At 44.9% G+C, this 17,732-nt stretch overlaps 1 protein-coding gene across 3 annotated transcripts in view; it reads left to right on the top strand.

Moving 5' to 3' along the window:
* The window catches only part of GON4L (gon-4 like), a 246,766-nt gene that overhangs the window by 88,512 nt on the left and 140,522 nt on the right, over window positions 1-17,732 (top strand). For all 3 annotated transcript variants that reach the window (XM_085639371.1, XM_085639370.1, XM_085639369.1), the window contains one exon: window positions 14,802-14,911. In XM_085639371.1, coding sequence (XP_085495497.1) covers window positions 14,802-14,911 — 110 coding nt within the window. The remainder of the gene's footprint in view (window positions 1-14,801; window positions 14,912-17,732) is intronic.

Here is a 17,732-nt window from a genome sequence, read left to right as displayed (position 1 = left end):
TAAGGAGCATCATTCTGGGTACAGCCGATTTAACTATATATTTATGCCTTTTCAGAATATCCTATATTCTGTGGTTTTTGTGATAACAGATAGTAACTAATTCCAAAGTTAGAGGTCACTGCATAGAAGGCTCTGCCTCCTTTATTGAAGTTTTGATACTGAAACATCTACGTCACCTTTTCTGGTGATAAGTGCAAAAAGGCATTGAGGGGGAAGTTGCACATTATCAGGAATGGTGGACCAGGGATTTGGTCGAGGAGCTGCGCCTGCCCATTCAGTGTGCAGTTTATTTCTTTGTGGGCAAGGATCCATTGAATTGCTGTTAAAGCATGATGCGTTTCTGTCTCTGTTGCAAAGCCTGACAAAGAGGAAGCTTCTGCATTCTTTGTTAGAGTGATGTGATAAGGGGGACATTGAGAAAGCTTACCTGGGAAGTGCATTCCAACCGTTGCTTACCATCTGCTTTGTGGTTTGTAACTCACATTTTCTAGGTTTCTATTTGCTGGCTTTATTTGTTTTAGGCTGTCCATCGAGAGTTCATCCCTCTCAGGCAACAAGGCCTTTTCACTGCAACTACCCTTGTCTTCCACAAGTGCGCCTTTCTGTAAACAGGCCTGTAAATCTTGTTCTTATCTTATCACATTTGCTGTGCATTCATAGACAGGTCAAATGTCAGGCTATGTCTTCTGAGGGAGCTTTGTGTTTACTTTTCTTTCTCTGACATCAAAGTGAGAGGATTTGTGTGTCGATCTTGCTGGATGCTTGATGGGGTAGGTTAGCGAAAGCAGGTCATGCGCCGCATTTGCTATTGCGAGTACCTTTTGGAATCGATTCTGCCGAGGGCTTGCATGCACGCGTCTGCATGGACAAACCTGGCTGCTCTTGCCATTTATCCATAGCAAACAGCATGCGCGTGTCAGTAGTCCGTAGGTACTGTGGACAGCCCGACGCCATTTTGCATTTTAGTGTCCTAGCAACGAAAATACCGTTTCCTGTACGGGGTGGAAGGTGTCCTAGCAACGAAAATGGTTGTTATTTATTTATTCTTAACCGTCACGTTTCTTTAAAATGCCGCTTACACTGAGTTTGTATTTATTTTGTTGAAACGTGCGCCGTGTAACTTGGTGCACATTTTTGTGTGTTTTTATTGTTAAAAAGGCTTCTTTCAGTACGCAGCTTGCCGGGGTTTGATGACTTTGAAAGTATGCAGCTTGACGGGGTTTGAAGGGTTTGGAAGTACGCAGCTTGCCACATTTTGGTGTTCTAGCAATGGGAATGCCGTTTCTTGTACGGAGCTTGTCGTAGTTTGATGACTTTGTATTTATTTTGTTGAAACGCGCGCCGTGTAACTTGGCATTGGCATACTACTCACTCTCTAGTACTCACTCTCTACCCCTCTATTACCCCACCCCTCTACTACCCCTCTACCCCTCTACTACCCCCTACCATCCCTCAACCCCTCTACTACCCTACTACCCCACTACCCTACTACCTCACTACCCTACTACCCCTCTACTACCCCACTACCACTCCACTATCCCCTACTACCCCTCTACCCTACTACCCCTCTTTTACCCCACTAGCCCCCACTACCCCTCTACTACCCTACTACCCCCTACTACCACACCACTCCACTACCCCTCTACCACCCCTCTACCCCACCCCTCTACTACTCATCTACCCTACTACCCTACTCCCCCCCTACTACCCCTCTACTACCACCCCACTACCCTACTATCCCTCTTCTACCCCACCCCTCTACTACTCCTCTACCCTACTACCCTACTCCCCCTCTACTACCCCACTACCCCTCTACTACCCCCCTACCCTACTATCCTTACCCCTCTACTACCTACCACCCCACTACCCCTCTACTACCCCACTACCCTAGTACCCCCCTACTACCCCCACCCCTCTACTACCCCAGTGCCCCTCTACTACCCCAGTGCCCCTCTACTACCCCTCTACTACCCCACTACCGTACTACCCCTCTACTACCCTTCTACCACCCCTCTACTACCCCTCTACCCCTCTACTGCCCCACTACCCTACCACCCCTCTACCCTATCCTTACCCCTTTACCACCCCACTACCCTACTACCCCTCTACTACCCCACTACCCTAGTCCCCCTCTACTACCCTACTACCCTTCTACTACCCCACTATCCCTCTACTACCCAAGTACCCCTCTACTACCCCACTACCCTACTACCCCCCTATTACCACCCCTCTAGCCCTCTACTACCCCTCTACTACCCCACTACCCTACTTCCCCCACTACCCCTACTACTCCACTACCCTACTACCCCTCTACTATCCCTCTACCCCACCCCTCTACTACCCTACTACCCCTTTACTACCCCACTACCCCTCTACTACTCCACTTCCCCACTACCCCTCTACTATCCCACTAACCTGCTACCCCTACTACCCCACTACCACCCCACTACCCCTCCACTACCCCTCCACTACCCCACTACCCCTCCACTACCACCCCTCTACTGCCCCACTACTAACCCACTACCCCTCTACTACCCCACTACCCCTCTACTACCCCCTACTACCCCTCTACCCCACCCCTCTACTACTCCACTACCCCTCTACCCCACCCCTCTACTACTCCTCTACCCTACTATCCTACTATCACCCTACTACCACCCCACTACCCTACTACCCCACTGCCCTTCTACCCTACTACCCCTCTACTAACCCACTACCCCTCTACTACCCCACTACCGCTCTACTACCCCACTACCCTACTACGCCTCTTCTACCCTATTACCCCCTACTACCCCTCAGCCCTACTACCCTACTACCCCACTTCCCTACTACTCCACTACCCCCTTCTACTCCACTACCCCTACTACCATACAACCATACTACCCTACTACCCCTCAACCCCACTACCCCTCTACTACCCCTCAACCCCACTAACCCTCAACTACCCCACTTTCCCACTACCCCTCTACTACCCCACTACCCTACTACCACTCTACTACCTCACTACGCCTCTTCTACCCTACTACCCCACTACCCTGCTACCTCTCTACTACCCTACTACCCTACTACACCACTACCCTACTACTCCCCTACTACCCCACTACCCTACTACCCCTCTACCAACCCTCTACCCCTCTACTAACCCTCTACTACTCCTCTACTACCCCTCTACCCACTACCCCCCCACTACCTCCTACTACCCCACTACCACCCCCACTACTCTACCACCCCACTACCCCACCCCTCTACTACTCCACTACCCCTCTACCCACCCCTCTACTACGCCACTACCACCCCTCTACCCCACTACCCTACTACCCCACCACTACCCCTCTCCTACCCTACTACCCCCTACTACCCCACTACCCCTCTACCTCTCTACTACCCCTCTACCTCTCTACTACCCTACTACCCCACAGCCCTACTACCCTACTACCACTCTACTTCCCTACTACACCACTACCCCTACTACTCCACTACTTCACTACCCCTACTACCCTACTACCGCACTACCCTACTACCCCTCTACCCCACCCCTCTACTACCCCTCAACCCTACTATCCCACTGCCCTACTACCCCACTTCCCCACTACCCCTCTACTACCCCACTACCCTGCTACCCCCTACCCCCCTACTACACCACTACCCTACTACTCCTCCATTACCCCACTACCCCACTACCCTACTACCCCACTACCCCTCTACCTCTCTACTACCCCACCACTACCCCTCTACCCTACTATCCTACTACCCCTCTACTACCCTACCACCCCACTACCCCTCTACTACCCCACTGCCCTTCTACGCTACTACCCCTCTACTATCCCACTACCCCTCTACTACCCTACTACCCCTCTACCCTACTACCCCTCTACCCCACCCCTCTACCCCTCTACCCCACCCCTCTACTACTCCACTACCCCTCTATCCCACCCCTCTACTACCCCTCTACCCTACTACCCCTCTACTACCCCACTACCCCTCTACTACCCCACTGCTCTTCTACGCTACTACCCCTCTACTACCCTACTACCCCTCTACCACCCCACTACCCTCTACTACCCTACTACCCCACTACTACCCCACTACTACCCCACTACCACCCCTCTACCACCCCTCTACCACCCCTCTACCCTACTACCCCTCTACTACCCTATTACCCTCCTACCCTACTACCACCCCTCTACTACCCCACTGCCCTACTACTACCCCACTGCCCTACTACCCCCCTACCCTACTACCTCACTACCCCTACTACTCTACTACCCCGCTACCCTACTACCCCTCTACCCCACCCCTCTACTACCCCTCTACTACCCCTCTACCCTACTACCCCTCCACTACCCCTCTACTACCCCACTACCCCTCTACTACCCAACTACCCCCACTACCCTGCTCCCCCTCTACTACCCCAATACCCTACTACTCCTCTACTACCCCTACTACCCCTCTACCACCCCATTACCCCTCTACTACGCCTCCACTACCACCCCTCCACTACCCCACTACCACCCCTCTACTACCCAACTACCACCCCTCTACTACCCCACTACCCTTCTATTACCCCACTACTACCCCTCTACTATCCCACTACCCCTCTACTATCCCACTACCCCTCTACTACCCCTCTACTACCCCACTACCCTACTACCCCTCCACTACCACCCCTCTACTGCCCCACTACTAACCCACTACCCCTCTACTACCCCACTACCCCTCTACTACCTCACTACCCCTCTACTACCCCCTACTACCCCTCTACCCCACCCCTCTACTACTCCACTACCCCTCTACCCCACCCCTCTACTACTCCTCTACCCTACTATCCTACTATCACCCTACTACCACCCCACTACCCTACTACCCCACTGCCCTTCTACCCTACTACCCCTCTACTACCCCACTACCCCTCTACTACCCCACTACCGCTCTACTACCCCACTACCCTACTACGCCTCTTCTACCCTATTACCCCCTACTACCCCTCAGCCCTACTACCCTACTACCCCACTTCCCTACTACCCCACTACCCCACTACTCCCCCACTACCCCACTACTACCCCTCTACTACTCTACCCTACTACCCCAGTACTCTACTACCCCTCTACTACCCCTCTAGTACCCCTCTAGTACCCCTCTATCCCTCCACTACCCCACTACTCTACTACCACCCCTCTACTACTCCACTACCCCTCCACTACCCCACTACCCCACTACCCTACTACTACCCACTACCCCTCCACTTCCCCACTACCCCACTACCACCCCACTACCCCTCTACTACACCACTACCACCCCACTACCACCGCTCTACTACCCTACTACCCCAATACCCCTCTACTCCCCCCGATACCCCACTACCCCTCTACTACCCCAATACCCCACTACTACCCCAATACCCTACTACCAGCCCTCTACCCCCTCTCTAACCCCCCCCCCTCTGCCCCCCTCTACTACCCCTCTACTCTCTACCCCTCGACAGTGGTGACTTTGTTCAATTCGAGCAGAACAATTAGAGTAAAGTACCCATTATGCAAGTCCCTATATCATCTGTCGTTTGAATAAAGAGCAGACCACTCTAGTATAGTACCCTACTGTATACAGATTTGAGTACTCCCAATTAATTACAAGAGAAATAAACATCCATACTAATTATCCCTATATATATCCCCAACAACAAAATCAAAAGAATACAGTCCTAAATATGTTGATCATGAGACATTACCCAGGACCAATATATAGAAAAGGAGATTGTGATTGTTTTAAAAAACATCTAAAACTCCGTGCTCGTAGCTCTTAACGGTAGCAGTGGTGATCATGAGCTCCAAATGTTCAGTATATGGGGAAGAAGAAAAGGAAAGATTTTTTAGAAGTAAAAGTACATGTTCATGTTCTCATTTCAATATTGGATTTCTAAGGTCATAGTCCAGGGAAACAAATCTACAATAGTCTCTGCATTAAAGGTCATCGAAGATTAAGTTAAGACAGGGTGTACATCTCTCTGTTTGACATTCTATATATATCACATGCGTCATATCAACGTGAAAGGATACAAAAAATAAAACATGTTACAGGGATGGGGTAAGTGACATGATGTAAAACAACAAACAAAATAAAATCTAAACTTCTGTGAAAAGAACTTTCTAAAAGGTGCAACAGGAGGCTTCATTCTTCTTAATTATTCATTCTATAGATGTACATGCATCTCTTCATCATTGTTCATCCCAAACGGAGCTACACTACCAGCCCGCAAGATGAACCTTGATTCTGTTCTACGTAAAGCTTGTATTCTGTTTCCACCTCTGTGGTTTTTGGGGATGGTATCAAGGGCAAAGAATTTTGCCTTCGTCCAATCCCCATTGTATTTGTGTATATATATATGCATATGCATTTATATATGTGTGTGTGTATGCATACATATATAAACATATATATACATCTACATATCTATATACATGCAAATATAAATGCATGCATACATATACATATATGCATACATATGCATGTTATGTACATGAAAGTTTGAAAAACACTAATAAAAGCAAAGTTAAAAAGCAACCTAATTACAAACAGAAATGCTTTAACTTAAACGAGGGCGAGACCTATTGCATTTTCAATGCTTGTTTTTCTAGCACACAACAGCATTTAAATAAACTGCAGGTATTTCAGAATTAGGTACAGAAATGAAACACCTTTTTTGTTAATTCTGAAGTGTTTTGGAAACAAATACTTTAATATGATCAGAACAAATCAGTAACTAGGTGAGCCCATTTCCACATATTATTGTTTGTGCACTGTATAGTTTTATTAGTAAAACTGTATGTCTGCCACAGCATGCATACTCCACTGTATTCCACTCCATTCTACTCTGCACCATTCCACGCCACTCCGCTGTACTCTTCACCACTCTACGCCACTGAACTCTACTCTGCACCACGCCACTTTACACCATTGCGCACCACTGCATTCTACGCCACTCTGCACCACTACACTTCTCGCCACTTTACTCTACACCTCTCTACTCTATACCAATACACTGTTTGCCAGGTCACTTTACTCCTCTCTACTCTGCAACACTCTACGCCAATGCGCTCTTGGCCACTTCACTGTACGCCTCTCTACTCTACAACACTCTACTCTATGCCAATGCACTCCGCAACACTCTACTCTATTCTAATGCACTCTTCGCCACTGCACTCTGCATCACACCACTCTACACCACTGTACTATTCAACACTCAAATCTACGCCACTGCATTCTACACCGCTACATTTATGCCGCTGAATACTATGCCACTGCACTCTAGACCACTATACTCTGCAACACTCTATCCCATGGTACTTCTACACCAGTCAACTCTACTCTATGCCACTCCAGTACACAACCCTGCATGCCACACCACTCCACTCTTTGCCATTCCACTGTATGCACACTATCCTCTACACCAGTATTTTTTAGCCATGCTGAACAGCAGTCACACTGGTGTACAGCATGGCTCACTGGTGTACTTACATGGATCGTCCACTCTGATCCACTGACAGAAGTCAGTTGTGAGTATCAGTTTTCCTCATGAACAATCCTTTCAGAGGATCTACCATATCTCCAGTTTCCAACCAGATTTACAGCTTTTGACACATTTAATATATCCTGGAACATTTATGGCATCAGTCAGTATTTAAACTTTTATATGCCTCAAGATGGTCAGCTGCATGTTTGCGACAATAAAAACAGCATTGGCAAAGCCAGAAGGTCTCACCATTGCAAGACCTTTTGGGTTTGTCATTGTGTTTTAGCCATGTTGTACAGCCGCATGGATCTAGTGCGTCATGGCCAAAGGAACGAAAGTCCTAAACAAAACATTGACAAAGCCAATAGCTCTTGAGTAGTTGAAACCTATTACCTGTGCCAATACTTGTTTTTAAAGCACCGAGGAGAATGCTTAGGCAATTTCCGTATGTGCAATACGACTTGTTCTTCTGGAAAGCTATGTCCAATTTTGTTTTGCAATGATTGGTGAACCCAATAAACAAGTGTGCCCATTGCTGCAAAATGCATGGTACACTATTTTAAAATAGTTTGGGCACAATACAGTTTATGCCCAGAGTGCCAAGGGCCCACAGGCTGCCACTCTGGGAGCGACAGTTAAAGAGAACTTTCGCTGGGAAAAGTTCATATAGGTAAGAAGTCCGGAAAGGAAAGTTTTATATATGAGTTGAGCCCCAGCCTGAATAGTGACTTAATAGCAATGTACTAGGCAAACAGGTGTTTCGTTTAATAAATATATACCTTTGAAAAAGCACAGGCTTCTGGGTAAAAATAGCCCTTTGGCGGACATAGAGGGTGATGCCTCCTTTTACATCCTGTTGTGCATGTAAAAGGCAGCGTAATCAAGCAAGGTGACAATGCAGGTGTCGCCTAATGTAGACACTTCAGGGTCAGTCCTAAGTATAAAAAGCACCACCTTAAAGCAACAGTTGTTTCAACAGTGTAAACGGACTCTTCAAAGAAGGAGCCATTTGCCCACAGGCTCTTGAAGGTTTGCAGTTAACAGGGCTTTTTGTAAATAATCCTGATTCAGAATATGAAGCGTTTAGTAGTGAAGTTATTCAGTTTTGAGAAACAGCAGAAGCATTTAACTGGGGCAATGCCTCAATGTGAACCTGCAAGCGCCTGCTTTTGCTTTAGCATCCTTGAGAAATACTTCCAGCCTACTGGGACACTTACTGGTCAGTGGATGATGCTATGATATCCGAGAGCTGCTTGTCTCAGGCTCTGGAGGGTGGGGGGATGTCAGCTGGGGGATGAAGTATTTTGGAAGGTTTCCTCACTATCTCAAGCCTTGCTCAAGCTTGCCTCATGAGCTTCAGATCGTTTTGAAGCTGGAGCTTAGGTTTGCGCCCAGTTGAATTGCTGCAGAAAAGTTAAAGTCCACAACTGTTAAGTAGTCTGGCTGTGCTCCTGCATTGTGGACACTGCAGCCTCACAGCGTTGGACTTAGTGTATGCAGATGGGGGAGAGGATATGGCATTCTGGCCAGAGCCGCCGACTGTGGAACTGGGGAACACGACCTATTGTAACGTAACTTGTGCTCATGTAAAATACTCCAGTATCTTCAGGTCTAGATCGCTCTATATAAACCAGCAGAAAAAAATAAATGCAAGCTGGTTGACTGACCGCTGTAAAGTCTCAATCTCCGTTGAATGGCACTAAACGAAAATAAAGTGGATAGTGGTGGGGAGAAAAGGTGACAGGTGGAAAACAGATGCTCTCCTATGGAGCGCTTCTCAAAAAACAAAATAAAAGTGCCCAAAAAGCAGACACTGGCATAAGCGCTAGAGAAGCCAATCAGAGAAGTGTTAAAAAGGCTATGCTTCATGAGAGGGACAAACGCAAGCCAGATGACCTTTAAGAAATAAAGCCAGTGAATAGATAGTAAGCAAAAGTTTATGACAAAACAAAAAGCCAATGGTAAGCAAAGGGCTGAATGCATTAGTAGGTCACCTCTCGACTTGTCCCCAATATGTCTCCATGGCAAGGCTGCTGCTCTGTCTAATAGGCTTCGACCTAAAGAGCAAGAGCCCTGTAATCTGCCTAGAATACTTAACCAGGTAGTGGCACTTCTGAGGTGAGCCCTGCCATTTTAATTTGAGTTGTCTGCTAGTAGTGCTTAAGTAGCTGTTTGGCCTCAAAACTACTTAAGGTGCCCTCTGTTAATGGAAAGCACCTTGCCTTACGAATCTTTGCAAAGCACTCTGAGAATGCAGGTCTGTATCGGCGCCACCACTCCATTTTGAAGAAAATGTGAGTTCAAGAAGTTGAATTATTCCTGTATTTTGTATTATTGTCCTGTCTCTGATATTTTTATTTCTCTTGCACCTATTGCCCCGCTGCTAAATTCTGTTGCGCTGTCTAGAACTTCATTCGAGACACACCACACTGTGAGAATAGAGTAGATCGAATGCTGTCTGTCAAGTGGCCTCTCAGAGTAATGGTTGGATTTTGTGCATGAAGCCCAGAGTTGTGCTTCATTGTATATTGTCACTGTGCTTATTTGTGAATTCAAGGCAAGAATGGGTGAGTGCTATAAATGCATGAGCATGGTATTGTTGGATTGAAGCATGGTATTGGTACATGGTATTGAATGGACGGGTGGGGTTGGTGTAAGTGCTTTGTGGCTTAAGAAGACAGTATTTTGACGATGTGCTTGTATGACAGAGAGTGCAAATAGTGTCAAAGGACATGTGCTGCTCAGCATGCGCTCGAGGGAAAGTATTTGAATACATGTGGTTGTGGTTTCAGATCCATATCATCCTTGTTGGGATCGATAGCAGTCAATCAATCCACTGTGATTATGAAGCATAGTAAATTGCCCATTTCCAAAGGGTGTTACCAAGAGAAGGTGCAATCTTCCATCAGCTGGATTGTATACAAAGAGTCAAACAGGAGTGGCAGGCAACCTCCCTTAGGAGTGGCCCTTATCCCACTGGTGATGACTTCTACACGGAGGAGTCCACCCAGGAGCGGCCAGGAGCATCCAATAGGAATGGGAATAATACAACCAACCGCATAGGTGTGCAACGTATTCAGGCTCTGGGCCCGTAGTGTCTTGTTTCTCTGTGAAGCTGTCACATGACATCTGATTGTGTTTGCTTGTTTCCATGAATAGCTGTCCTGATATTGGCATGTACCACTGCTGATTTTCATCATCATTTTCTTATCTCTGCATTCCTTCCCCCCTCCCATGAGGCTGCTATGTCTCTCCAGCCAAGTGCATGGCAACTTTTGGTAGGTTACTTTATTGTGTGCAATATTTCGTGCGTTCAAGATAAGAACACGTCCAATTATCTCCGTTCACAAACAAATAATAAAACCCAGCTTTAACCAGTATTTACTGTGGTAAGCATTTAGATTTAGAGACACGTGTGTAATATTTATTTAAAAAAAAAAATACATTTAACCTATATGTTGTGTTGGACTTTCCAGCTACTCTTTCACAGTTTCTGCATATGCCCGTAATTGGAGATTGTGCTAATTTTTATATTTTTCGGCACTAGGAGGAAATAGGTTTACCTTGAATTTCTGGGAACGGTTCATTTTCACTTTTCTGTTTTGTGTATAAATTCTTGTTGCAAAGTTCAGTATTGATATGATGACTCACTAGAAATCTGATTTATTGGACGCTGTACATAAGTGTTTATACAAATATAATTATTTTAGCAACTAAAGCACCATGAAACTTAATTAGGTTTTCTGGTGGGTTGCCTGGCTACCATCGCCTGGGGCTGCAGCTGTGTTTGAATCTGCAGGTTAAGAGCAGGGTGCCCTTTCCAATGCTTCCACTCTATAGCCCGACCTCTGTTAATAGCATGTGGCAGCAGGGTGCTTCTGGCATTCAGCACATTGTAAATCACGTATTAATCATAAGTGGTATGCAGAGGACCAGCATGATTCATTTCAGAGAACAGTGAGACTTTGAGGAGGAGGTTCATGGTGAAGTTTGTTCAAAGTAGGAAACCGCAGCAAAGTGTTTTCTAGTTTGGCAGAAGAGGACGCTGAGTGAAGTGAAGAAAGATGAAACAGAAAGAGAGAGTACAAGGGATTGAACTAAAGACGAGAGGGAAAAGAATGGGCATACACGGAATGGAGGTGAAGATTGGGAAAGCAGTAAAGGTAACACAGTAGGGAAGAGATGAATCGTGGGTTTCATGAGTACAAATGGGTGAGCGGTAGAGGAGAACAAAAGGTGAATGCAAATAAAAAGACAGGCGGAGGAGGGAACATAGAGTGACTGGAATTAAAGACGAGGAAATGTGAAGGTAGCGATACAGGACTTATGGATCTTAAAATAGAGAGCTGCAGAAGAGATCCCATTGTGAATGGAACCAACAGTGTGGACAACTAACACTGTGGTGCAGGGAGTGTAATGTAAGTAAAGATGGAGCGCAAGAGGATGGTACCTGGTGAAATAGTGCAGTTAGTAAGGAGGTGGCATAGCATGAGTGTAATCAAACATGACAGATCGGAATTGTGGGTGGCACAGGGCGACCAACCAAAAATGAGGAGCCTTAGAAGAGGCTGCATATAGTCAAGGTGACTTAATATAGTGAGAGCTGCAGAATAGTTCACATGCTTAATTAAAATAAAGTGGGTGTGAGCTGGAGTAAGGCTGCAATAGAAATAACAATGAGAGGGTCAAAGGATGAATTTAGTTATAGGTGAGAGGGTATGAGATTGGGAACAGGCAAAGGAAGGAAGAGGTTGTGATCTTTGAAATAAAGTGTGGGCAGTTTTCAGAGGTATAATAGTAGAGATTAAGACAAACACACACATAACGTAGATTAGATTGTACTCAGAGAGAGGATGGTAAGGAAGGAAGAGGGTCTTTTGAAGAAAAAGAAGAGTCAACAATTTGAAGTTTTACATCGTTTATTTTATCATTTAGGGTTTTTAGGAATATTGTGGAGGCTTTCTGAGAGAGCATGCACAACTGTCAAAGGAAACAACACCGTTTGGATGTGTGAAAATTCTAATTTGACTGTATGCCATGAGTACCCCTGTGTGTGTGTGTGCCCCCCCCAATGGAGTGAAATAAGTAGGGTGTCATTTTCTCATAAACCGATGTAAGGAAGCCACCAAACAGGAATGTTGTACTTTGAATGTTTGTGCTTGAGATGCTTCCCCGTTCCTTCTGGTGATCAGGAAGCTGGAACAAAGGATATCAGTCTGTTTTAGAGAATGTATGTAAAAGTAATGCTTCTAAGGACAGGTAGCACCGGGCTGCCTCCAGACTGAGCACCCACAACAAAGGCACAATAATGTTTGAGAGCCTGCATCATCTGTTATTCATCCTGTTATTCATCCTTCGTGCAGCAGCACTCATACATGTGAAAAGAAAGGCCCTGCCTAGAAACGTCCTCACCTGAGCAATAGAAATTGCAACCCGCCTTTCACACTTCTCATCTCCCACAGCTGCAGTGCTCAGGAAGAACCAGGTAATCAGCAGCCACTGCCCAACAAGACCCAGTGATGGCTGCAATAGGTTCATTGATTCAGTGTTGCCACTTGGCCGAACCACTGTTTCGAAAGCATCCAGTCTTTTGCTTCAGCTGTGGAAAGTGTACACTTGCAACCTTGATAATGCCACTCTTGTCCACTTAAATCCAAAGGAGTACAGGTTGTAGGGCATGGCGAACAAGAATATGCACAAGTCAGCACGTACACAAAAGGTTTGCAAAAGTTATGGAAAAACTCCACAGACCACGGTGTACAAATTTATCAGATAGATACAAAAACGGCTGAACTCGTATTTGTATCATTCAACCTTTACCTCACAGCAAATTCTTGATTCCTGGACATGCACTGTGCAGCAGTCTATCCTTATTGCTTGAACTAGCCACTGTCTTTCTGAGCATCCATATTTCCTGAACAACCAATGTTCAGCACTCTTTTGTTCAAACCTTGATTCCAAGGTGCTGCTTTCTGATTCCTGCCGTTTTAGTTACTAGTGTGACGTCTGCTTGCTTTCAGCCAAACATTCTCAGTGTTCTGTTCTTTCAGGATAATCACTACTTCACTCTAGCTTGTTGTCTGTCATGGCTGTGTACTGAGTTCCCCACCATTGCTGTTACTTGTTTGCGTGTTACTGCATGATCATTAAGATTCGCGGGCGCTGCTGGCATGGTAGGTGGTGTCTCTCATCCAGCATGAGTATTCTCTTTTAGAAGATCACCAAAGTTATCTGCTCCAAAGATGCTGCCCTTGTATGCATGTCCTAACTATGGATATTTTGCAGACAGTACCTGTAACAGCAGTTCGGCTTGAGAAACGTACTGAGTTTCAATATTACCATATCAAACTCCGTAGTGCTTTAGCTCACATCTCCTTTGGTATGAATGTATGAGTGTTAGTGACTGTCATTTATGAGCTGCGACTTTTCGCTACCTTGGGGACTCCCTTATCCTCTGTCCCCATATGTGATCTTGGGCAGCTTTGTTAACATTGTCTTTCTAGAAGGCGCACGTTTTTGGGACTTAAGTGCTTAAGTTATAGTTTCTTCAGTTAACTATAACCGATAAATTTCAGTTGTCTTTTTTTTATAGTTTAAAATGTTATATTGCAACTGGCGTTTTCACATTCTCTGTCACTTTAACCTGATGTTTTGCCTTTACTTACAATTCATGGACCGCTTCATGTCTAGTATACTTGCTAATCTCTTATGCCATGATCTGTTACTCTTTATTTCCTTGCTTCACCTGCTTGAGTTCTTTAGTTTTTGGACTGGATGGCAATTTATCTTCTGCAAACTCCCAAACAAAGTGATCTCCTTCATCGCAAACTGTTTACTCAAACAGGTTTCTTTGTTGTCATTGTGCACCACTTGACTGCAGTGTTAGTCTTTGTAAAGGGGTTTCTGTTTTCTCTTGTATAAGGTAAAAGAAGACTAACGTTCAATAATTCGAATTTTTGTTTTTGGGGGTTGTGTGGCAGGGGAAGAGGTGTTTGGTTTTGCTTTCATTTTTGCTTCTTCCTGCTTCAGGTCACCAGTTGGTGACAAATAGGGTACTACACACTCTCAGAAATCCTGACTCCTGAAAATAATTTTGTTGTTATTAGAGATTATTGGAATTGTGTTTGTGATTAATTGCTTGTTTTATCGCTTAGTTTTGCGATATCCTAATTCAACGCAAGAAAAGGTTTCTGTTCCGCTAACTTGTCAAGTTCTTTGTTCATATACAGAATACTAGTACATTGCCTCTAACACATATTTAACCAGGCTTGAGTAATGTGCCTTCTCTCTCCAGTTTCAGGAAGGGCCTGGCATTCACATCCGAAAAGATGACGAGCTAGAGGAAGAGGATGAAAGCAGTGGTCCAGAGGCCTCTGGAACCTTCAATACCCCACAAGCAATTCGGTAAGACGTTGTTCGTTTAGTGAGTAGAATGCAGCTGCTTTACATTGATCAATTCACACAGTATACTATAATATTTCTACAAGGTTCTCCTAAAGAGTAAGGGCGCGCAAGAGTGATATATAGCGATTGTAAAGTGCATTTTTGCTATGTACAACATATATACATGTGGCTGATGGGTACAATAGATTGTTTTGAAGTCCACACCCATGAAATGAGTTTTGACATCAAAGATCAAGATTCTTAAATACACTGTCCACATGTTATTTCTCGATGTTTCGACTCCTCAACGTAGGCTTTTAGAACGGGGTCATCATCAGGACGAGAATTATCTAAAACGGAGACACCAAAGGATTGGGACATAAATTTCATCAATCAAATAAATGTCAGACAGTTTGTCCTGGACCAACTTCAAAGTAGATATTTGGTATGCCCTAATTTTCTTTGGACATTGAAAGTCCCATATATGTAGAAGTGTCACATAGTTCCTAAAGACCACTTCAAAATTTTGTTTGCACAACCAAGGTATTCAAAAAATGGTAAAGCTGGATATGACAGTATACCATTGTTTCACCTACAATGGGGATGCATTTAAACAAGCCTCAGATTGCTTCAAGAAAACAAGCATGAGGTAATATTGGGTCCGAAATTTTAAACCAGCGTGAGCAATGGCTGCATTAATCATCCAAAGTGAAGTGAGAGGCCCCTTTTAAGGCGAGCTCTTTATTCAGTTTGTGTGAATGCAAATGAAACGCTGCCCGTGCTCAGCTAAGTAGAGGGGTCGATATGCCGACAAATAACACATGTGGACTGTGATTTTAAGAATCTTGATGCTGGATGTCAACACTCGTTTCATGGGTGTCGACTTCAAAACAATCTGTTGTCCCTATCAGCCACATGTATATATGCTGTGCATAGCACAAATGCACTTTTCAGTCGCTATATATCACTCACTGCGCCGTCACTCTTTAGGAGCACCTTGTATAAGTATGATGTTATACTGTGTGAATTGATCAATATATTTATAAATAAGATATGCATAAATAAATGCACTAAAACGCATTACTGAAACGTACTCGTGAGAGTTTTTTCTACTTTCCCTAAAATAACACTATTGCCATGGTAGTCGATAGCTACACTACCCTTGTAGGGACCAGTTTATTGTTTAGTTATTGTCCATTCCAGGTTACTGGGTTGTTCCTTTTTCTATTTAAAAGCCAAATGAAATAGGCAAAAGGTATTATGGAGGTGGTTTATTTGCTATTCATGCAGTAAGTCTCTTTAAGTGTTAGGGTTTTTAGGATTAAATCTTTAAAAGAAGACTTGTATTATCGGAGTACGACTACTCCTTGTGTGTGATGGAGGAATATGCCAGATCATGTGCTATGTGTTAAATCTAGACTCATTTCTGTCAAACCAGCAAGAATCCATAAGTGAAACCCCTGTCGTTGAAACTGGCTTGACCTACTGGATATAAGTTTGAATTAGGGCAAGTTCAGCTCGCCCTTCCGTACTCCTGGAGTTTGATAAATTGATTACCACTAATTTGATGGTACTACCATCTGTTATTTATGCTGCTTCAAAACAGCTGAAGCGTGTAGTGGAAATTGTGGTGGGTGAGTCAAGAAATTAACAGGGCGATCCAAGCCAAGGGTCTGTCTGGGCTCTAAGAGCCCATGCACTAGCCAAGCCCTAAAATGATTTCACATGTAAATCATGCAACAAAGATCATATCTTCAAACTGTAAACAGCTTTATTTCTTTAACATTGGGGAAGAATGTCACTATAGTGCATCAGATTATATCACTGCAGTTTGAGGCATTTATTAAAAGTTTTTAAACATGAATGTGTACACATCATGTCACCCACCCGGATGACCATGCCATTAGTGCACAAAGAGTTGAGGTGGTAAAGGCAGAGAAAGCCAACTCAGCTTTTCACGCCTTTCAAATACCAACAAACTGAGCGCTGTTAAATTAGGAAAATGATAATCTACTTACTTGTTAGCGCTCAGAAAAAGCAAACTGCTCCACTTTGCGCTACAATAAAAACAAGTTACTTACAACTGCTGAGAGTAGAGTAGACCAACAAAAATCAAATTCCTTTTGCCTTCAAAGCTTTTGAAGTGTAGAGTTCACTGTAGTACTTGTCAATACTAATGGAGCTTTTCCCTTCCCTTCCCCTCCCTTCCTTCTTTTTACTATTGCCCCGCGTTCATGGCCTCCCACCTCTAATTTAACACCTGACTAGATGATTCAGGTGCGGTGGAGGAGACCTGACTTGTCAAAACGAAGGCCCTGCCCCACTCATTAAAATCACACAAGACGCAATCTAAGCAAAGACCAGCCCTGCATATACTGTGCCTGAACTAAAGAGCCTGAGCTGGCCTTATAGGTCGAGGCTAGCTAGAGGCTTGATTCCCAGGGTACACAGAGAATGTTTGATTGGAATCTCTGAGGTCTGACCTCACTAGTCTAGAAGGGGCAGTACATGTTAACTCTCCCCCCCCCCCCCCCCCTCCCCCCCTAGTTTTAAAGAACACAAACTCGCCTCTTGGTACTGGAGTGCTTTACATGATCACCAGTTACATTATACAAGGTCAGATAGATTTTTTTGGGCATGATGAGATTAAGTGATTTGCCCAGAAACACAGGATGTTGAGCCAACCCCGGGACTCAAACTTAATTTCCCATGTTCCAAAGCAGCAGCTGGAAACAACAGCAGGTGCACACTACTTTTCCCTTTTTCTGAAATGTATCTCTCACATTCGTTGGCGGCAATAAGATGTGAGATACATTTCCAACAAAAGTAAGAGTAGTGTGAA

The sequence above is a fragment of the Triturus cristatus genome, chromosome 12 (genome assembly GCF_964204655.1).
Source record: "Triturus cristatus chromosome 12, aTriCri1.1, whole genome shotgun sequence".
Taxonomy (NCBI): domain Eukaryota; kingdom Metazoa; phylum Chordata; class Amphibia; order Caudata; family Salamandridae; genus Triturus; species Triturus cristatus.
The sequence above is the reverse complement of the archived record's forward strand: the minus strand, read 5'-3'. Positions and strand labels throughout refer to the sequence as shown.